This window comes from Corapipo altera, unplaced genomic scaffold, assembly GCF_003945725.1.
Source record: "Corapipo altera isolate COAL_440 unplaced genomic scaffold, ASM394572v1 2c, whole genome shotgun sequence".
Taxonomy (NCBI): domain Eukaryota; kingdom Metazoa; phylum Chordata; class Aves; order Passeriformes; family Pipridae; genus Corapipo; species Corapipo altera.
The window spans coordinates 1,468,427-1,491,892 of NW_020884923.1; the positions used below are offsets into that span (position 1 = coordinate 1,468,427).

At 38.6% G+C, this 23,466-nt stretch overlaps 1 protein-coding gene across 4 annotated transcripts in view; it reads left to right on the forward strand.

Annotated features, from left to right (window-relative positions):
* Positions 1-143: 143 nt before the first annotated feature.
* Positions 144-23,466, forward strand: part of MAP3K21 (mitogen-activated protein kinase kinase kinase 21) — a 42,296-nt gene continuing 18,973 nt past the window's right edge. For all 4 annotated transcript variants that reach the window (XM_027657349.1, XM_027657350.1, XM_027657352.1 and 1 more), the window contains exons 1-2: positions 144-882; positions 19,426-19,606. In XM_027657349.1, coding sequence (XP_027513150.1) covers positions 150-882; positions 19,426-19,606 — 914 coding nt within the window. In that variant the 5' untranslated portion in view covers positions 144-149. The remainder of the gene's footprint in view (positions 883-19,425; positions 19,607-23,466) is intronic.

Below are 23,466 nucleotides of genomic sequence, written 5' to 3' on the forward strand. Positions count from 1 at the left end.
GACGGGCGGCCCCGCCCCGCCCCCTGCCCGCGCCCCGCCCTCCCCTCCCGCGGCTCCCGCTCGGCGGTGGCGGCAGGTGAGGATGCGGCTGGGCGGGCGCCCCCGCGTCGGCGGCGCTGCTGGTGGCCGCCGGGGCTGAGGTCGCTGCCATGGCTCTGCCGGGCGCCGGAGCGGCGGCCGCCGGCGGCGGCGGGAGTTCGTGCCCACTGTGGACGGCGCTGTACGACTATGAGGCGAGCGGCGAGGACGAGCTGAGCCTGCGGCGGGGGGACGTGGTAGAGGTGCTGTCGCAGGACGCGGCCGTGTCTGGCGACGACGGCTGGTGGGCGGGGAAGATCCGCCACCGTCTCGGCATCTTCCCGGCCAACTACGTGACCCGCCAGCCCCGCGGCGGAGCGGCGGCGGGGAGCGGCGGGCGGGGGGATCCCGCGGGGAGCCTGACGGAGATAGACTTCGAGCACCTGGAGCTGCAGGAGATCATCGGCGTGGGCGGCTTCGGGAAGGTGTACCGGGCCACCTGGCGGGGCCGCGAGGTGGCCGTGAAGGCGGCGCGGCAGGACCCCGACGAGGACATCACGGCCACGGCGGAGAGCGTGCGGCAGGAGGCCAAGCTCTTCTCCATGCTGCGGCACCCCAACATCATCGCCCTGCACGGGGTTTGCCTGCGGGAGCCCAACCTCTGCCTCGTCATGGAGTTCGCCCGTGGCGGATCCCTCAACAGGGCCCTGGCCGCCGCCCCCGGCGCCGCGGCCGCCCGTGGGGGCCGCCGCATCCCCCCGCACATCCTGGTGAACTGGGCGGTGCAGATCGCCCGCGGCATGCTCTACCTGCACGACGAGGCCATCGTCCCCATCCTGCACCGGGACCTCAAGTCGAGCAACAGTGAGTCCCGGGCTGAGTGGGGGGGAGGTGAGGAGGGACCGTCGGAGCTCCGCGGCAGTGCAGGCGACAGGGGTGTCCCCTCGTCCCTTCGGGTCCTGGCCTGGCGGCGCTGGCCGTGTCCGCGTTGCGGGGGCGGGCGGCCAGGCCTGGACGGGCTCCGTCCGGGAGCTCTGTTTCACTGAGAGATGGGTGTCGCAACTCGGGCACCCTGTGCCAGGAGCTTGGGCCAGAGGCAGGTTGGTTGCCGCGGCTGCGAGCTGGATACGGACTCGTGGAAGGGTCGGGAGGATCCGGGTGTACCTTTGGTCCTGCCCTCTCACTTAAAGCGGGATAAAAATCCTGCGCGGAACCACAGTTTCAAATCCGCAAAGCTATTTTTACTCTGATGCGTTGCGCGGTCCTGTCTCTTAAAACTTACAGGGAACCAAGCGCCTTGTAAAGGAAAGTTTTAGTAAGGGTTTCGCTTCTGTTTCACTGCCAGGTAATCATATGTGTTTCTGGTTTTCCCTGCATGGATTTAGCATCGCTAAAATTTCCCCACTTGGCAAAACATTGAGGTGGAAAGGACAGTACCTTAAAACACTAGAAACTGTTGTGCAGATGCCAGATTTTGCTTTCATCCCTTGGCATTGACAAATGCACCTGCAAGAGTGAGTGAGTTGCTCAATTCATGCTTGATGGCTCCTCGGTCCATCTGACAATACAGAAGCATCTAAGATTTTGGCAGCTGTGGTTTTGGAAGGCTGGCTTACTAGAGTAGATGTGTTTATGACTTTCTGTTATAATTGTGTTTTGAACTGGTGACCTGAAAGTGGAAATCTGTGCGTTTGCAAAAGTGTCTGAAGCCATCCCTACTCTTTCCTTTTTGTTCTGACTGTGCCAAAAGTGCAGCAATATGCTAGTGTTTTGTTTTGTTTTTTTTTTTCCAGTTAGGAGTCTTTAAGTAGTGCAGTAGAAATAAAAAAGCTTCATTCAACTTTGAAGCACTTTGTTTAAGAGGCTGTGTGTCTTGAAGGTCACCATGCATGGGCTATTAAGACAAGGCTCAGTCATGGGACTGACTGTTCCTGAAAGTACTTTCACTATTTGATAAAGAAAGGACCTAGCTCAGCTGTGTTTGTGGTTCTGTTTGCAGCACAGACGATGAACTTCTGGACTTTAGCGTCATGGCCGACACCTTAATTTTTAGCAAGTTATCTGTAGGCAGCTTGTGCCCTCCTAGTTTCCTGCTGTGTTCAGAGCAAGCTGCTGCACCTTGAGTATTTATTGGCTTTTCTTAGAGTGGGTTGCTGCATGCTAGCAGCGCGCTAAGTGACAGTGGCAAAATTTGTGTCTGAAGTGAATTCATAAAACTGTGGTTTAGCGTAACACCTGGAGCTGAGTTAGGTACTGCTGAGAGCTGATTACCATTATCATCTCTTTTAAAATGGATAATGGCAGAGCATTTCAAAAATACACTTTTGATTATAACCTCAGTATATGTGCCCATTCACTGCTTCCATTACTAGCTCCTGTTACAGATGCACTTCACTTGAGCTATTTAGTTCTCTCACCCGTAGTTCTTAATCTTAGCAAAGTTTGAAGACAGTATTGAATATGCCAAATAGAATTATGTCTCTGGATTATCCAACTTAATGGTCATGTTGGGAGATGGTGGTGTGCTGGTGGTACTGTACACTGTTCAACAGCGTGAATTTAAAATTACTGCAAGTCATAACAGTATCCCCTGTTCTGGTAACTCATCAATTCATCAAAGATTTCACTTCATTCTTTTACTGTAGTCTTTTGCAGTCTTGCACAGCGGGAGTGGAACACTGCCAGGGTTGACTGAGCAACTTGCTTGGTGTGGATAGCAACAGTTCCACAGTGGCTGTAGCAGCAAACGGGTCTTTCAGCACCCATTCCTCACCTGTTCATTGCTGCTTTCATTGCTGATCCAGTGCTCTCGATTAAGCATGTCTAGGTAGTATATGAATGTATCACTTCTGTGCTAGCTTAGTTATTTTTGTTAAGAAGGATTTTTTTCTTTTTCAGACAACAAATTAGAAAAATGGGTGCCCTTAACATGGCATGGTAAGGAATGCTCCTCAAACTATATCCCTAGTAAATAGGCAGGAACAAATTTTTTCAGCTAGGGAAATGGAGCCCCCTTCCAGCAGTATATTTGATCCAGAAGGGGTACGTCTGGGCTTGTGGTTGGCAGGTGATAGGCAAAGCAAGTGTCTCAAAGGCAAGTGTGTTACTTCACACAATTTTAGAGAGCTGGGATCTATAGGATAGCATATCTGGTGTGGGTTTGCTGATACCAAATTGACAGGACTGGAGAGAAAGTGCCGCAAATAGAAGAGCCATGAGAACCAAAAGGGTTTATTAACAGCAGTGACCATGTAAGTTTGTGTGCTCTAGTTTCATTGGGCTCCTTTGGGGAGATGGGAAAAGGTTTTTGCTTCTGCCAAAGTAAGGGAAATTAATAGATACACAAATGTTTTTTGTGTATATTGGGAAGAAAAACTAACAAACTTGGTTTTGAGGGCTGAACAAGGAAGTAAACTCTTGAGTTTTGTTGACATCAGAGTTTCTTCAGTCCACGTAAAATAAATGTAGTATTAAATGTAGTATTTAAAGGTTATTCAGAAGTAGACAAAACAAAGATGTAAAGAACACTTTTAGCTTTAGATGTGTGTAATAAAGTGAAACATAGTAACCATGGTCTCTGATGTTAATTTACAGGTTGTGGGTGCTTTGTAAACCTGGTTTGGCTGACATGGGGAGAAGTTTCTCTGACAAGGATCATGGTCTATTTTGAGGATAATTTCTTATAAGCACTTCTTATGTTCTTCAATATACTTTAAAGAATAAAGATATAATGTAAAATTAAGGATTAAGAGGTGGACTTTATCTATGTAAAATCAAAATAAAAAATTTGAAAGAAAATCTGAGTTTTTTAAACCGTTGTTGATAGTCAGTGAATTCTGGATTAATCAGTGCTTTAACTGAAAAGGAGATGTCTTAAAAATTTGTAAAAATATTTGAATATTCTTAACTGTGACTCCTGGGTATGAGCTTAGTCTTGATTAAGCATGCCAGCTGATTAGGAAAAAATTATGTTTTACTGAAAATAAAACCAGAAACTCATCTACAAGACAAGACACTAATAGTTACATGTGTCTTTTTACCACATCTCAGCTATTTTGCTGACTCTTTGAAAGGGCAACTTTTTTTCTTGGGGGTAATCAAGTTGCTTGCTTCTGGGCAAGGACACCCCATTGGTTACAAGACATATGGTTGTATCAAGGTTCAGTGTAGCCTCTCCTGATTCTTTTTTTAGTATCCTAAAGAAAGCTAGGAATGCATTCAGATAGAGTATGCCACATTTTCACCTTCTGAAGTCTAGTGTGGAGAAAGCAGAGATTGGTGATTCTGGGGTTGATTTCAGACTGTGCAGTACTTCTGCCTTTTAAAAAATGCACTTTAGTGCAGCAGCCTTGTGTACTTCTAGGAAACATTACAAAAAGTTCAGAATATCTTGCTTATGGCATAGACACATCCATGATTACAAAGTTGATTATGTGTAGGTTATGTGTACAAAACAAGGTGCAGATAAAGTACTCTGTTCTCATTTGTTGTAGGATATGCAAGTAGGATTCAGTTTGCTATGGCTTTCACCAGCACCTCCAGCCCAGGATCCTTTGCAGCCCTCAGCTCTGTGTAGTGGTTAAGTTTATATTACTTTTTGAAATTGTCAAGGTCAGCTTGAGTTTCAAGGGTTGTTGAATATGACCATGGACATGGCAATGCTAATGAGAACAGTACGTGGCATCTGAAGGAATCAAACATAAAAGAGAGCAGTGAAACTGCAATTGGACAATCCACTTTAATATGTTCTTGAAACTGGTATCATGAAAAGCAGTCAGAAAATAGAAATCATGTGGTTTTAAAACCTTAAAAGGAATTGTGATGTGTTTTGACAGAACTGTTGAATTGGTTGCTTTTGATGAGGTAAGGTGTCCTGGAGTTTGAGAAGAGCCAACAACAAATTATCTCTGGTTCTTTACTTTTACAGATTATTTGCAGCAGAATTGCTAGAGTTATGCTATTAAACACCTTTAAAATAAGATGGAGATGTTTTCCATAGTTCATAAAATTTCGTTTCTCTATAACTTCTCTACCTAGCAACTTTAGGCTAACTGTTCAGGGAGAGGAAGAAACTAGCTAAACCTATCTACTATCTTCTGAACTAATTTTACTTATTCTGCATAATTTCTCTTAACTATTTTGAAGAGGCTAGACTTGCTTGCATCACAGGTAGAGCTGTAAGGATTACCTGTATGTTAGTAAATGTTTGAAATTCAGAATCTAGTACAGTTACGAAGAGAATTAAAAATTAAATTCTATTAGCATTGTCTTCGGCAGTTTGAGGGGAGAAGAGAGACAGCTTTTCAGCAGATTTGATCTTCAACCTAACTTTCTTTGGAAATAAAGTTCCAAGATGTCCTCTAATGGCAGTGAAACTTGGAGGTTTTTCTGTCAGTAGCACTGTGCTTTTCACTGCTCATCTGTCACTGTAACAAAATCTGATGTTCTTATAGGTATGTATCCCATATCTCTCTCTTCTCCTCCTGGTGCTCCCATTCATGGAATTTGCACTCTCATATTCCCTTCCACATCCCCATTGTCCCTGCTGGGCTTAGCCTGGCTGCCCCAGGGTGCCCAGCTCCAGTACTAGGTGACTTGTACCTCCGAGAGAAGGCTGCATATGTTGTAATTGGTTTGAAACTGCTTGTATTGCCTGGCTGGCTGCTAAGCTCCTAGTGGCTGGCCCCTCTGAGGTCTGGAGGGGAATGGATGTTTGTTCTGGCAGAACTAACTGAAGTTCCTACTCCACAAGGCAACTGGCTTTCATAAAACCCATAGGAACTATGTCTTTGAGAATGTGGTATTGCTTTGACAAATGTTAGTCATTTAAAATAGTGGGGCCAGAAGTTATTTAGCAGTTTAAAATTCATATGCTGTAATTTCCCATGCTGTCTTCATATAGGAAGTTATGGTTCTTAAATGCTGTACACTATTCTTAATTACTTAAAATTGCATACAGCTAGAAACTGTTCCAAGTAGGCCAGCTTCCTGTCTCATCTCTGTGAGAGACAGTAGTCCTGCCTTGTGCTTTGGTGTAGAGATAATGCTGCTGCATTACAGCCTAAGAACTGGTCATACATCTGAAGCATCTGGAAGTGTATAAGCAGGAAATATTGCTTCCAGTAATTTGTTTCATTATTTGATGTGTGCTCAAACCATGTAGGTAGGGATTTTATTTTTTGAGAGGCCCTGAAGGTTAGTTTGATTCTGTGGGAGCATCAGATGCTTAGCAGCCTTGAACTAGAGTATGTCTTTTTCCACTTCATCAAAGGCAATGTTTTGTATTATGCCTGTTTAATATTCACTTGATATATTTACTTGTTGCATATAATACGTTGTATGTTTTGTGTTCAGAAAGATGCTGGAATTCAAGAGAGAACAATTTTGAGTAACTGATAGCTGCAGTTGTCTCAATCTACAGTAGAAATAAGTAATGCTAAAGTGTTGTAGAGGCTAATTTCCAGCTGAAGGATGTGTTACAGCATTTAAAAGTAATGTTTAGGAACTTTATGATTTTAATACAACATCTGTCAAATGAAATTTTGTGAACTACTCCTTCATAAAGCAATACTTGTTTGTACAGCCTGTAAGCTTCCAGAGGAGGAGTAACATCCAGAGTTATTTTATTTGTAGATGAAGACTTAACTGCAATAGCTATTTATTTCACCTCGATTGCTGTCTTCTAAATTTGCTTCTGTTTGATGTTTTCTGTGTCTCAAGTCTGGATGTTGACAGGTGGAAAAAATTGCTCATTAATTTAGAACAAAGTCCCTCAAAGTTAACAAGGCTGAAGTATATTTACATATAGTCCTTAATGCTGAAAACAAGAGTCTAGGCTGAAACACTAGCTAAATTTAATATGATTATTAAAACCCCATGAACTTTTAATACCCCTATTTATAACTCATTTTTAATGCACACTTTCATTTTAATGTTTCCCCGACTGTGTCCATCTGACAGCTGTAGGGAGTTGTTTCTTATTTGGTGTTGAGACTGCATTTCTAACAGGTAGGATTATTAAGTCAAGAATAATATTACTTTGATCTTTCTCTGGATCTTACTTGGTTTTTCATGTCTTTCTTCTGTCCGTCTTTGTTCTCTCATTGTCGAACACCAAGTGATCTGGTTTACAACTGTTGGAAGGTATTTTTTTAATTTCTTTTTCTTTTTTTTCCTTTTTTATTTTGCTTTGTGTTTTATTCTTTCTTAGCAGGTTTCTGCAGGAGTTTCATTTGCACCAAGGTTTCTGGTGTCCTCTTTATGAGAAACATAGGGAGTCACATTCTAGTCTATTTGTCATATTTGCTGCCTGTCTCTTCTGCTTTGGGGTACCATTATAAATTGAAGTGTAGGACTTTCGAGAAGAGTTTTGGTAATATTTATATATTAAAGAAGACTTCAAGCATTACTTGGCTCAATTTTTTTTTAAAGCTGGTACCCTAAGAATATATTCAGATACCTACCTGCCTCTGAAAATTGCACTGAGCAAGCAACCCATTTCCATTAAGGTCAATGAAAAAACAGACAGCTAAATATCTCCCATTAGCTGTTAAAATACTTACACAATTATGTTCATTTCCCTAAACAGTGAGAAATAAGTTTAGCTGCTGACTGTAACACTTGTGAAATGAGGTGTTGTACTTTAAAAAACAGGCTGCAAAATGTGGTTAGAATTTAGGTATTGGTAGTGTAATCCAAGCATTAGAATAAAATGAAATACAACGAAGTTTTCAGTAGCAGGTCATTTCCCCACCCCTGTTGGAACTGCAAAGTCTTTGGACCCTCTTACCAAATATTGAAACTTCCATTAAAAAGTGTTGTTCTGCAACCTCAAAATAATAGAGAAGCAACACATCATTGAACTGTACTTGGATGTTGGATGCTGTTTTGTGGTTTCTTTGACCTTAGAAGAGAATGGCTTTTTGTTTGCAATCTGTAAGTTTTCTTACCACTAAGTATAAACTTTCTTCCAAACTTGCTTCAGTGTTTCAAGTTCTGAAACATGCTGACCTTGTACAATGAACAGTTGCAAGGAGTGTTTGTAGCTCTGACCTTGAGTTTTATTTCTGATTATTGGTTAAAATTTAAGGCATTGAAATTCGTTTAAATGGCTTTCAGTAATAATGCTTCTGAAAATGCAGGGGGGTTTTTTGGTTTTGGGGGTTTTTTTTGGCTGGTTGGTTGGTTGGTTTTTTGGGAGTTTTTTTGTTTTGGGCTTTGGGGTTATTTTGCTTGTTAGAAGCAAAATTATTTTGCTTGTTAGAAGCAAAATTATGGCATTGTAGTAAAAAAAATACAGATTATATATAGATAAAAATAGATTAAAAATTAAATGCCAAATGACTTAGCTGTCAAGCAGTAAAAAAATAACAACTGGTGTCATAAATGCACATTCCTGAGTTGACAGCTTAAAACTACATTTCACCATTTTTGTCTTGCTTGACCATGTTAGTGACAGCTTACCTCAGACCTGTCCCTGAAAGTGAGTGGATGTTTAAATTTTGACCCACTTACTGCATCTTAAATTAGTGGTTTATATATGGTAGGTCAGAAAAGTTACATAATTTGTATAATGCCACAGAAGTATTCTTCCTTCTTGGAGCTTCCTGCCAAGTTTAACCTTTTTTTCTGTGTGTGTGTGTGGGGGGTCATAGCTCCAGTTAAATCAGTCCTAGACATGCCAGTGTTGGCTATATAATCATGCTTTGTTCTCTTCATAGTGACTAAAATCTGTGTTTTGGCAGCTGTGCTATTAACTCAGAGCTGATAAGTCGGCCCTCCCTCTCAAAAATGCAGGAGTAAATGCTTCATTGCTGTAGTTCATTATGGGACAAGTTAACCCTTAGAACTGGTTATATTTTAGTTCTAAATGTTTAGGCAGTTTTGTGGTTTTCTATTAGGATTAGATGCCACTGTTCTTCCTGAAATTAATTGTGTTTACTTCCTTATGTGTTATGTACAGAGGAAAAAAACTGTACTTTCTAACTCATTGCTGAATGTTGACTAATTATTGGGAAAAAACCAGCGGGTTTTCCCTTTCATTTTCTCTTCCCAAGAGACCACTGTCAAGTTTGCAGAGTTCTCGTTTCAAAATAGGTGTTTTGCTTTTGCTATTAACAAAGATTAGAGTTCTTGAAAGTGCACAGTCCTGAGAGGCTACTCCTCAGCTATTGAAGAAACTGCAAGGATGGAATGCAGGAATTCTACCCCACAGAATATATTTTGATGATTTTTTTAATCTTTTTTTCTCCTAAGTCTTGTATTAAGAAAAAAAAAGGGGGGGCTCAAAAATTATCCAGGTTTTTTTCTTCTTTGTTTTGAAATAGGTTGTTTGGCTTTTTTTTTTTTTTAACAGTAAGACTCTTTCAAATATTCCTTATAAAAGAAACTGAGAGCCTAAGTCAGAATTCTTTGCAGTGAAACTTATTAAAATTCCTCATAGAAATTAAAGGATTTCATCTTAACAGATGAGATTTTAGGGGAACTCAATGACTAAAATTGACTAAACATCTACAGCCAGAGTTTATTTGGATTCACAGCAGCAGGCATCTTCAAAGGGACCGAGAAAATTATTTTTGTCTTCAGTTTATTCAACTGGTTCTTTTCAATAGTAAATTTCGTCAAAGGTGATTTTATGGTGGAAAAAAAGTGGCAAAGCTGGGTTCTGTCTTTAAAGCTCATGACTAAAACTAGATGTAAAAGAGTTAGACCCATTATTTCTGAAAAGTTGCTTGACTTCCCACTTGTTGCAACAGGTGATGTGTGACTTTGTTTTGCAGCTGCAGGAGGAGGCTTCCCCACTCATCCCCAGACACAGGTTCTCTCCCCTCACACATGTCAGCAGACTACATATCTCTGCTTGTGTGGTCAGTAGGTCTGGGTTAAATCAGATGAGAGATCCAACAGGAAACTACTCTAAGCTGTTTTATTTGCAGGCATCATTTTCTGCTGAGCTGTCTAGCTAGCTGAGTCTCCCAAGACTACCCAGTTTCTAGACTCAGTCTGCAGGGAAAAAAAAAAAAAAGCTGGGAGGATGAGTGGCTATAACTAAAAAGGAGATTAAGGTAAGTATTTTAGTGAAAGCAAGCTCTTACGGTCTTGGTTGTGACCTCAGCCTACACCCTTATCCTTCAGCGTGGTTAGTAAGTCACCTTCAGAGGTAGAATGTGTTTTTAATTTTTTAGGTAGGTATATATTTCTATTAAACTTTCTTTAATTTCGACATGACTTTTTTTATGTTAAATATTCTAATTTCAACACATCAAATGCACCTTGATATAGATCACAAAAAATAAAGCAACAAGGAAGTTCATAATTGCTGAGTGTAATATGTTATGATCAGGACAAGTATGCCAACTATGTAAATACTTCCGCGTATTCAGAAGCTGTGTATTCTTCTGATTAGCTTGCAATATCCAATTGCATCAAGTCATGTTCTGTTTACTTTGAAAAAAATAACTATAAATGCAAGCCAAGTTTGAATGAAATATTCATGGATTTAAAATATTGAAAAAGTGAATTGACTAATGATACATAAGTTAAATTTTTAGTTCTAAAGGAAGGTAACTACTGTCAGCTCTTGCCCCTGGATAAAATTTTTGAGATTATAAACCTTGTCTGCATTGCCCTGTATGTTGTATGACATATATTGATTTACTTTGTTTTGAAGGGTATTGCCAGATCTTGAATTTGGAGTTAGGGAGGCAATTAATATGTTTTCTGAAAGTTTCTCTTGAAGGAAATTGTACCTGATGTATTATATATTGACTAAAATTTCTTATGTTGTTTGAACATAATACCTTTAGTTTGCCTTATATTTTGTTTCTTTCAGGAATAGGATGATGAAATTCCGTAAAAAAATAAATCACTTTCATAACAAGGGTGATTTTCTTTAAGGAATGGATACATAGCCACTTTATTCTGTAGAGTTTGAAACTAGAAGAATATCTTAGTCGGGAATGAGTGATTCACCACCTAACTATTAATGCTAGTTGTTCTTAGCATTTCCTTCTCATCTGCCCGAATCACTGGATTTTTGGGTTTGTTTGTTTGTTTTTTGCAGAGCTACCTTTTAAAAACTAATAGCAAGGAAAGAAGAGCGAGCTTAAAAGAAAGTAATTGCTGTTTCAAATAAGTATGGGAGTTCCTGGTAGATGTCCCACAACTGAGTGTTTTGAGTTTTAAGGCTAAGTTTCAGTATTGACTGATTTCCATGTAATTGTAAAATTATGGAGGAATTGTTTTAATGATGTTGCTTTTCTTAAATTTAGTCTGGTCTGCTTTTGATTTTTTCCTGATGCAACATCCAAATCTTACATTTTTCAGAATTTACTGATGATCTACTGTTTAAATTATGACTATTTGAATGTCTAATTATAAATGCTCATTACCTCTGGTACTTCCTCTTACAGTAGCATCTGCAGTCTGTGCCAATAACTTGTTAAAACTGCTTCTTTCTCTCAAGTTTCCATTTGCCCAAAGTTGCTTTAATAATAGTTATTAAAGAAGGGAAGGGGAAGCAAAACTGGTGACGCAAGCTGTGTTGAAGCTGTCGAAATCTCTTGTCTCTCTTCCTCTCTCTCCTTTTCCCTCTGTTTCCTCCAGACAGGCAGATGACTCCTAGTCATTTTCATCCTTTGCTGGTTTTTTTGGGCCACATGTCCCACTATGGGATGTGGGGTTTTTTATGGGGTTGGTGTGTATTTGTCAATTCACGCTGTCAAGGACTTTTTGTGTCAAGTTTTGTCTTGTTTTGGCTTTCCGATTGGGAACACTTTGTTCAGGATTTCTTTTTTTTTTTTTTAATATATGTTGGCTCCTGTAAGCTACATTTTTTTTTTTTTTAAAGCTACATATTTTGAGACAAATACATTTAAGAACAAACTGTTCCTTTCAGTTTAGTGTGAAGATTAAGAACTGGTTATATGCCTGCTGCAAAGGGATGTAGATGTCAGAAGAGCACAGTATCCGTAGAATAAAAAAGTAGAGAAATGCCTCCTGCATATGTAATTGGTGTTTAAAGGATGAAATTTCCTTGCTGATGGTGAGCTCTAAACTTAATCTAGTGAGATAATCATGATCTGACAGATACTAGCTACAGAGATAGTAGAACCCATCCTGAGAACCCACAGGAAAAAAGGAAGGTATTTAAGAAACGGGGCTGTACAGGCAGAATTATCATCTTCTGTACATACTGAAGATATTCTGATCAGTTAATGTGTTTACTGTGATAATTAATTTATGGTTCACACACTTAATGCTTTCACTTTGATGGTTAATTTACAGTTTAAAAACAGGACATGGCTTCTATAAGTAGTGTTTAAATTTTAATTTGCAAGTACAATTGGAGTCAAGTAACAGCTCCAAATAATGGAGGCAGGTCTCTTAATGTTGCAGGGTATTGTGTTTCATTACCTGAATATGCAACTTTTAATAAGGTTTTTTTCTTCCTATTTGTTTCCCAGGTAAAGATGCAAGGTCATGCTGCTGGTTTTGTTGCTTGTTGATGTAGTGAATTAACGGGAACCAGATTCACTTGCAAACAGGTGGAGAGGGAACTGACTGGGTGCAGGGGGAACAGAAACAGTAGCAGCATTGTCTGAACAATCTCTATGTGCAAGTAGAGTTATATAGCATAACATCTTTCTTTTCCTTCTGGTATTCTCTAAGAATGATATTATGAGTGGTGGTGAATGTAGGCAGTCTTACCTATAATCATAGTAACTTAAATAGATGTGCCATTAAATAGCTTGTATTTGCAAAACCCACGATAGTCACCTATTTAGCAAACTGCAGATAAGGTAGCAAGAAGCATTTGGTGGCAAATAAGTAACTTGGAAAAATAAGGTTGCTTAATGTTTTATTTTTAGAAGTAATAAAATAGATAATATAAAGAGGGTATAGTAGAAGGTGTAAAGATGATAGAAAGAATTTCAGGACGATTTTTTTTTTTAAGTTTAAGCATTATGACATCAGTTTGAATTCAGTACATCTAAACTTTTGAAAAGGTGTTCAATCCGTTGTCTTGGCTTCTCTCAGAATACCTTGTTTACTTAATTGTTTTATATGGCTGGTAACTGAAAATGGTCACCTGAAAGTGCTGGAATGTATTATGAATGCAATAAAACTGCATTGAAGTCTTCACTGCATGAAGTCTTTGGATTTCAATAAATTTTTCAAATGAAGTGTTGTATTAAATGGAGACTTTGAGATAGATAAGGTTGGAGAAATACAATCTGTATGTACTTAGTAACCAAAAGAAAACAAAGACTGTAGGAAATAACCTACATTGAAAGAGTAGCATTGAAGAGCCTAGTTCTTGGTGGAGGTTTCCTAAGTGTGCTGCCAACTAAAACATCTGTCCAGGCTTCCCTCAGGCTTGCTGTAAATACTGTTTCTTAAGCTCCGTGAATTTTAAGAAATAAAAAGGAGAGAAGCTGAGGCAAGAACATGAGCCTTTGATTTAAAATTATGCTTTAAACAAACTACTTGCAATTTGAACGAATACTTCTGGTTCCTCTCTAGGCTTTCAGCTCAGCCCTAAAAGTATGGGGGTATAGCTCAGAACCTGTCTGAATTTGGCAGACATGCACATCCAGGAATCTTTGATTTGTCTAAATGAGCTTTGTTCAATTATTTCTGGCCTATCTGTCCATATGCAGGCTCTCACTTCATTTTTTTCTTTTCTCCAATAAAATTTCAACTTAAGCTTACCAGAAAAGAGAACGCAGCAGAGAAAGGTAGCTCTTGTCAAACTCTGGCCAGACCTGGGCTGCCACTTAACGTGTATCTTAACTCTTGCTCACCTCAAAGAGAGCTTTTACTGCCAGAGGGGAGTTTAGAGATGGGAGTGATGTGAAGGAAAAGGAGTGGGGACTAGGAGCATTTGAGTGGGATTTTAACAGGACCTGTACCTTCTTTTCAAGCCTAAATTCTGTGCCTTTCTTGACTAAGAACAGCTTGTGGGGGAACAGTAGTGGTTTGACAAAGAGTTGTTGCTGGTTTTGTTGTAATTAGAGGAACACAGACTTGGGAAGTACTGGCTGGTTCCATTGCAGTCTTGGACAACTGTGTGTTAGATTTTAGTTTCTGAAGTGTGTAGGACATCTTATCTTCCTACTGTTACACCATGAAATATTTGCATTGTGTCATAAGATTAGTAGAAAAATACTCAAGCTGTAACTATGATAATGCAGAAAGCAAGAAATATTAATGGCACTACTATTTCAGGAACCATTAGGTTGGACGGGAGCATATGTTGAGAACTTTTTTGAGGACTAAACTATGCTTTACACTGAAGAGGAGGGCCAAAAAGGGGGTTAGGAGAAAAGAGGCAATGAAAAAATTGAAACTGCATATGACTCCCTACCCTGGTAGCTCCAGATCTAGAACTGAGTTTAATCACAAGCATGCCTGTAAGACAGATCAGCTGGGACACCTAGGAGAATATTTTATTGGTAAGAGCACCTGTGCTCTAAGTCTGCATTCTTTTTCTAGGTATGGCTAACTTCTGTTCTCATAACTTCCCTCAACCTTTGTTTAGCCTAGCAAAAAGGACAAGCTCTTCTGATTTTATCTAAATAAAAGACGTTACAGGATCCTAACTATTCTGTTTTCTGCATCTGCTTCAGTTGCTGTTGTTGAACACGTATGTGCAGGTTTAGCCATTCAATATTTCACATGAGATGTTTTGCTTTGTAAAATTCTATTGATACTTCCCTGTTTCTATTAAACAAAGCCTTTTCTAGTGCCATTTAGAGTTGCGTGAGCTACTTCCACAACTACATGTAGCTGCTAGTTTTCCTTCTGTTAGCCAGAATAGCCAGGCTTTTCTTCTTCCTTCACCTGTGCTTTATCACTGTAGATTTTATGATTGATCCCTTGCAACTTTGCATGTTTTTTAATATGATGGTTTGTTCTTTCTCGAGTGGGCACTATCTTCTGACTATGCTATCAGTTCTTCAAATGCTCCTTGTATTTTTACTCTATACATGTGAAATAAAACAGCTTCCTAATAAACACCACTGATGGTTCATCTTTATTCTGATAATTTGTCTTCTGAGATTTTCCTTTATAAACTGCTGTATGGAATATTTCATGGTGTAACATTGGTTAACCCTTATTCTGTCTGTATGTTTGAACTTTCTAAAAGGTATTTACGTCTGCTCAGGTCTGCTACCTTATTACTTTCTAAGAAACCATCTGTTGGCTAAAATGGAACTAGTGTGATGTAAGCTATCTGTAATGTGACTCTGCCATAATTTTGCTGGGTTTTTTCTGTGTCTTGATGCCCTTAATTAGTTTTTTCAAAATCTCTTCTAAGGTGACATTTACATTAATATCTGTACTTGAGTGAATATACATCAGTTTTAATATAGATATCTTTTACTTTTTTCTGCCATAGAGTGGCATAACACTACAAATTTGTAAAAATATTTCATAGCAGATTTAGACTTTTTACAATGTTAGCTCTGCTTTTGAGTGGGAGGTTTAACATCTTGAGGTCTGTTTCAACCTGAATTATTTCATAATTCTGTGAGTTTCTTCCTTCAGTGCTCTAGGGTGAGTAGTACTTGGATTTCTAAGTTCTTTTTAGATATGTTAGACAGCTGATTAGTGTAAGATTTTGTTCAACTGTATGGTTAAGCAGCAATCTTTTTGTTATGTATTCTGTTAGAGCAGAGTTCTGCACTTGGGTCACAACCACCCCAGGCAGCGTTACAGATGGGGAAGTGTGGCTGGAAAGCTGCCTGATGGTAAAGGCCCTGAGAGTGCTGGTTGAGAGCAGCTGAACATGAGCCAGCAGTGTGCCCAAGTGGCCCAGACAGCCATTGGCATCCTGGCCTGCATCAGCAGCAGTGTGGCCAGCAGGACCAGGGCAGTGATTCTTCCCCTGTGCTTGGCAGTGGTGAGACCGAATGTCAAATCCTATGTTCAGTTTTGGGCCCCTCACTTCAAGAAGGACATTGAGGTGCTGGAGAGTGTCCAGAGAAGGGCAATGAAGCTGGTGAAGGGTCTGGAGCACAAGTCTTGTGAGGAGCGGCTGAGGGAACTTGGGTTGTTTAGCCTGGAGAAAAGGAGTCTCTGGGGAGATCTTATCACGCTCTACAACTACCTGAATGGAAGTTCTAGACAGCTGGGGGTTGGCCTCTTCTCTGAGGCAACAAATAACCAGACAAGAGGAAATGACCCCAAGTAGTGCCAGGGGAGATTCAGGTCGAACATCAGGAAGATTTTGTTTATGGAAAGGGTTGTCAAGCGTTGGAAGGGGCTGCCCAGGAAGGTGGTGGATTCACCTTGCCTGGACATATTCAAGGAATGACTTGAATGTCAAAGGACATAGCACTTAGTGCTATGGTTTAATTGGCATGGTGCTGTTTGGTCAAAGGCTGGACTCAATGATCTTGGAGGTCTTTTCCAACCTTTATGATTTTATGATATATCTACCACTTTTAATACCAGTTTACTTCTCACAGTATTTGTAGATTTTCATTTTTCTCTCTGTCTTAAGGATTTTTTTTTCTTTTTTCTTCAACTTGTCAATTTATATTTCAGGAGTTATTGAAAAAAACATGCAATAACATCTTTCTTCCCCAGCTGTAAATGGTTTTGGGCATGCACTGTCTCTTATATTCAAGCAGTGCCTGATCCATGGCATCCTAACTCCTACTCTGTGATGTTAATAAATTTACTTTCTTGTTGATCTGATTGCAGAAAGGTAGAGTCACAAAGAGATATGTACTGACTGACAATTGAGTTGAAAATGGTGTTACTGGTAGAAATCATATTTATTTATTTCTGTATATTTATTTATTTAATTAATTTTTTTTTTCTGGCTGTAGTAAATGCAATGTTTGGATAACAGTCCAAGGTGAAATTTCATATTAGTTTGATGCATAGTTTTCTCACATCAAACGTAGTCTCCTTCTCTTAGATTTTGAATAATTCAGAAACATGTATCTCATTTTGCTTATGTAGAAATAAATAAGGTTATATAAATATCCTTATCCTATGTCCTTACTTATATGTAAATAAACAAGGACATAGGATTTCCCTGCGTTTCTGCATTCCTAATGTAATCCAGGATTTTGATGGGTAATTTTTCAAATAGTCTTTGTACTTCTAAATATTTAGGACTGGTTTGCCAAGAGTGAAAGCACTGATGTAAGGAGAAACTTTTTTCTTTGTAGAAAATAAAAAACCTGAAAAATGTTAAAGTAAACCCAAAAGTGCTAAACTGGCTCTTGCCCAGCTTAACATCGCATGTATATTGGAGCCAGAAAAGACAATTTAAAGCATTTGAAAAAGAAACAAGGGGGGGGGGCTGAGTAAACAGGGTAAACTGGAGAGTATAAAATAACTTCTCACAGGTTAGCATCCAGCAAGGGCTATGGAAGTGGCATAAAGATGCTATAGTAAAGGTTGCTAGGCTACTGCAAGGTAAGCTCTTATGCAGTCCTACTCAGCTATGCTGATCATTTTTACTACCCAGCTGCTAAGTAATGTGTATATAGTATTGTTTGCCTGGCTACCGGCCGGAAAGGGAAGTTTGAACTGCTAAGAAACGTTGTCCCGTTGTAGGATGAAACTTGGTCACATGCCAGTTATTACCTTTTGCAAGACTGACTGTTTTTGGTTTCGGTCACATTGACTGACAAGGAATGTCAGGAATTCTGCTGAACATGTTTGAAATAGAATAGCAAACAATAGGTCTTTGATTCAAGTATAAAAGTATAAAAACTATTGCATGAATTTAACTCGTTCTTGTGGTTCTCATTGGTGAGCTCTTGGTTAGTCTGTACCATTTTCGCCTTCGTTTCTTCTACTCAGTGTTGAGAAGATTATTGAAAAGGGAATGTGGTTTCTTTGTCTTTTATCTGGATTTGATGTATTTTTTTAAATACTTGTAAGACTGTGATTAATCTCTACCAGTAAAAATTATTTCAATTGCAAGTGCAAGGTCATCAGTTTTTCCTCTGTAAGGGAGGGTAATTCTTCATCTGCTTTTTTGTTAATGAGTTCCCTGTACTGTGTTTTGCCCTACATATAGGTAGAAAACACATATGTTTATGATTCTTCTTAGTTGTAATTTAATCTTTGGCCTTTGTGCCAGGAGATCATTTTAACAGAAAGTTAAAATTAACAGTTGCTACCACAAGCAGTGACAGGACCTGAATATAGAGTTAAAATTATGGTGTATTAAAGTGATTCATTTCCATCTGTTGTCTTCCTGCTCATGAGCTCTAACACAATAACCTAGTTCTCTTCTTTAAACACTGTTTAGTGAAGAGATACTACAGCTCTGCCAATTCTGTTGTGTTGCAAACAAGTCCAACACTGCATATACACTGTGGGATGCAACAGCAAAAAAGGATAATTTACTCTCTAACATTTGTGAAAGTGCAGTGTATATAACATAACAGGGACTTGATCCAAGTCTAGTGTCCTGTTGTCAGTTGGGGACTCCCAAGGCAAACAGACTCTCCCAACTTGTTCTGATTTGTGGCCCAGCGATTTCTTGAACATAAACTAACTTTCTTGATATAAATTTCCTGTATCAAGTTGACTTCTGTGAATTTGTGTAGATGCTTTGTAAAATAATAATATTCACATACTGTGCCAAGAATTCCAAAGTTCACCTACCTGTATGTTGTATGAATGACTGCCATGTGTTTGATTCTTATCCGCTAATTTTACCCAATGGGCATCCATTTCTTCTATTGAGAAACTGTGAACAATTATTACCTATAATTTTCTTCATGACATAGGTGTTGTATAGATTTTGTTCACAAATGTTTCTTTTCCTGGGGGAAGGCTTGTAGCTGTGGATATTGTTTTGAACACCCTACTTGTGTCCTTTTCCATGCCACTTTCAGTTCTGTTGTATACTTTGTGAGGTGAGTGGGAGCCAGGATTGGGTGCAGCATTAAGGATGGATTTTATACAGTGACCTAATGTATCCTGATTTTTTTTTCTATGTCTTTTATAAGAATTCTTTACATTTGTTTTTTGTTTACTAGTGCTGGTATTTTTTATTATTTCAGAATCTTGTTGCAAAGTGAATACTTTTCTCACAACCTGTCATCATTTGGGATATTAAGATTCTGGACTTCCTTATAGTTATGTGATTTACTTTACACCTCCCATGGATTTTTTATGCTAGTTTAATATATGTTCACACAGCTGCATAAAGAACTCATGACACTGTAGGTATTCTAAGCTATGAAAGCAAGAAATAGCTTAGAATTACCAAAAAAAATTTTCATGCTTATAAAAATTGCAATAATATTTTCACAACATTTAAAGTATACAATTATCTATGCTGTACAATTGTATGTGAAATTAATAACAGGAACGGATATTTTTTTGTTTGCCATTGCATTAATTTACAAACTCAATCTTTTGCAGTTTTGTTGCTAGAGAAGATGGAACATGATGACATTTGTAATAAAACTCTGAAGATTACAGACTTCGGTCTGGCTAGAGAGTGGCACAGAACAACCAAAATGAGTGCAGCGGGGACTTATGCATGGATGGCTCCAGAAGTTATCAAGTCCTCCATGTTTTCTAAAGGAAGTGATATTTGGAGGTAAGAAGTCTGTGCTGAAGACCCTGTTTGCTGGAACTGTGTTGAGGTTTTTGAGAGAATTTTGATTTGTGGTTTCTTTTTTTTTTTTTGTGGTTTGCTAGGTTATTGTCTCAACATATGGCAAGTTTAGCTCTTCTAAGAAGCAAATGCATTTCTCAGTATCTACTTCATTTTTTCTATCTTTTATTATCCATTACTTACATATTGGAGGAGGGAAAGGGAAAATAACAGAATTTTTTTTTTTTTTTTTTAAAGCAAGGTCTCATTAAGAGAAACCTTTAAAGTACCTGTTGGTTAAGATACCCAAGTATTTATCTGGACTCTTAATATAAACAACTGTATGCTTTTGCCATATTAATGTGTGATTGTTCTCATATTGGTAGGTTTACCTTATATCAGATGTCTGAAAATTCTGAAACTGCTTGAAGAATGGGACCAACCAATTATTACCTTATATGTCTGATAAATAAAAATAAGCTGCAAACCAGAACTTTGCCAAATGTTAACTTGAATTAGTGCTGGTTTTAGGACTCCAGAATGTGATTGTGTGTAAAAGTTTAAGCTTCTACGTTTATAGAGATTTTGCTTCCACTAGCTGGAGTGAGGAGAGTGTATTCAGCACAAATTGTTTTAACTTGCTCTCTAATTTTAGAGATGGGAAACGCCCTACGTTAAATTTGTGAATTTCTCGTTAAAGACGTTATTGTGGATAATATAAATAATATGGCTCTCACTGATGATGCTACTTTTGAGTGATGTAGTGTGGGATACATGTACTGTAGAAAGGTAATTTAAACTTTACTTTTAATTTAGCTGTGTTTTGTGAGTACAGAAAAGCAGTGATTGCACAGTAGGCTCTACAAGCTGCTGTGCCTCACCCTGAAAAGTCTGTATTTCCTTTCTTTTTGATATGTTTTCTCTGAAGGATCCAAGGCAGCTATTTGGGGAAGGAGGGAAGGACTTCAATCTGTTTTCTCATGCCGCCTTATACATGTTCTGTGTTATATTATTCAAAAATAGGGTCCTGTTTTGCTTAGATGCATGATATTCTGCAGCATGAATTAATACTTCTGGTATTCTCAGGATGATTCTGTATCTGCACTGCTGTTTTGTGCCGCTCATTTGTCTGGAACCAATTTTTTTTTACATCAGTCTGAGTTGATGCTCAGTTGGGCAACATCTTTTGCTTCATTTTTTTTTTTTTCCATTCTTACTTTTTTCTTTAATTTTTTTTTCTTTTGCGGGGTGGAGGTTGCGTGTAGGCGTTTCCCTAATCAGCTGTATTCCATGCTTAATTACAGGTCCTGTCCAGTCTTGTTGCTGTGATTTTAGGTATCTGAGGGGGTATGCTTTGGTGCAATTATTTTATATTCTGCTGCAACATTAGTTTACATTTTTGGAACCTACAGTATTTCTCTTCTTCGCCTTCTCTTCTGCACGCCTCTCTTGTAAAAATGTAAGTATTTAGTTCAATGATGGAAGTCTAACAGGAGAGGTTTTTAAGTAGAAAGGCTGCGTTTTACAGTATAGTTTAGACTTTCTTAGCTTCTAAAGATTTTCTGCTTACTGCACCTTGATCTGTTCTTTTGCTTATCTTTACTCTTCCTTTAAAAGAAAAGCAAGTAAAGAATACCCTGATTACAAGAGTGGTTTTTGCTTTAAAAAGCATTCAGGTTACCAATTTAAGTATGGGTCTCTCTAGCGTAAGAACACTGTATGTTTCAAGAGAAATCTAAACTTCAGTTACACATACCTGAATTCTGAGACTCCAAATGGTATCTGCAGACCTCTTATTGGAAAAAAAAGAAGAGCAGTTGAGGCTACTCAAGTTGAGACAACTCCCACTTGTAACTAGTCTTCCAGAATTTGCCAGTGCTTGGAAATGTTGTGGGAGTATTTTCATGCAGAGCCTTCCAGGCCGCATGTTCTCAGGTGTCATCCTAGATAGCAGAACTAGTGCTTTCCAGGCCCTGCACATGTATCCTTTTGCTTTCCAAGCCAGAGTTTTAACTACTGGATTTATTATTCTTTGGCATATACTTCCAAATTCCCAAACAAGAATTCTACTTTTTTAGCCCTACCTTTCCATCAATCATCATACACTTCTAAGTGGTACATTGGTCCTGGTTTTGTGTATGGAGCCTGAAAGTGCAGATATACCCACAGATTTCCAAGTGCTGATGGTGTGCTTCAGCAGTGGTCTTTACAGTAACATGTGTCTTGGTTGTACAAGCCCTGGGCAAAGCTGGGAAGCATTTACTATACAGCAGAATTTGTAGCTGCTTTTTTCTAGCACATTTATATAAATTAGAAGTGATTCATATAGCAGTGCTTACTGCTCTAGAAGATGGATTGTAGAGTAAAATAAACTTTGAGAACTTTACCTTCAGATTTTCTTCTTTTGAAATGTGTAAAACCAGCAAGTGTTCATTGGCATGAGATATAGTAAGACTTAAATCACAATTGACTGCAGGAAAATAATTTTAATAGTGAAAATATTTACCATATTTTTGAAAGTGCATTAGTTTTTGTGGTTTAAAAATGTGTATTTCAAGCCTGTGTTTTTGACCTTTTGCTGAAATTGGAAAGGGACATGGCTTTTGTTCTTTAAAAAAAAGCTGTTTCTTAGAAACTCTGACTGTATACACAGGACAACTGTGTGTGAAATTTAATACGCAAAGTAGCTACTTCTGTAATTGAGAGTTAATAAGTAGTTGTTGTTCTAGATAAAGATAGATTAATACTTCCCAAACGCTCCAGCGTGGCAAGATTATAATGTCTTGAGGCTTCCTCCTCACAGCTTTTCCCCCATAATGCTGGCCCTTGGTACTTGATATTGAGACTGCTTTCATTAAAAGGCTGTTACTGTGTTGGTCTGTTTAAAACTTTACAATCACCTTATTTGCACTGTTGAGAACTATTAAAGATTAAAGGCTTGAATTGTAAATACAACTAAAGCTAATAGTATGACACAACTTTTTATAAAGGTGACTTCTTTTTAGTTAAATTTAATGTTCTACTTGCCTTCAGAATTCATGCTAAAATATGTATAGAATAGTCTGAACAAGGGAATTCCTTGAATTTAGAATAGTCTATGCTTGCTGAGAGATTTTTTACTCTTTCTCTAAGCACAAAAATGAGCTCTATTTCAGTATTCCTCCATCAGGCATAAAATATGTGTGTACTGCAGGAAAGGCTGTATTCATTTTTGTCAGAATACCACTAATTTAAAACAAATTGGAATTCATTATTTTATTTTATCCTTCTTCAAGTATACAAGCAAATGCAGAGATTAGACCAGAAAAATCAGGAGGAAATTATTAACCATAAGACTTTTTTTTCCTTTGTCTTTTATAGACAGGTACAGACTATTTTCCTCCACTTTTGATTAAGTATTGGAACTGTAAATTCTTTAGTTTTATAAGATTTTATGAGACACAAAAATTCCTAGACAAACAGACCACAGGTAATAAAGCACTGCTGATATTTGTGCTGATACTATGTAGTTTGCTGTTTTATTGTTTATTAAAGTGATGTTGGAAGGTCTTGTATAATGCTGACTGACTTTCCTCATTAAGCAGAGAGTGATAGAAAAACTTAACAAGTGTGTGTTCTCCTCCCTGTCACATCTGCTCTACTTGTACTGCTCTAAATCGAGTACTGAGGGGTACATAGCCCTTATTTCCTCAGTGCAGTATACATTTTTCCTCATATTGGAGAGTTCAGTCTGGCCTTGCAAAACTTACATGTGGTTTCTTTGCACATCTGGAGAGAAGGGGCAAGAGCAATAGTTTGTATTCTGGTTTTTTCCCTTTGCCTGCTCACATAACTATTCAAAAGTAGCAACAGGTTGTCCTTTG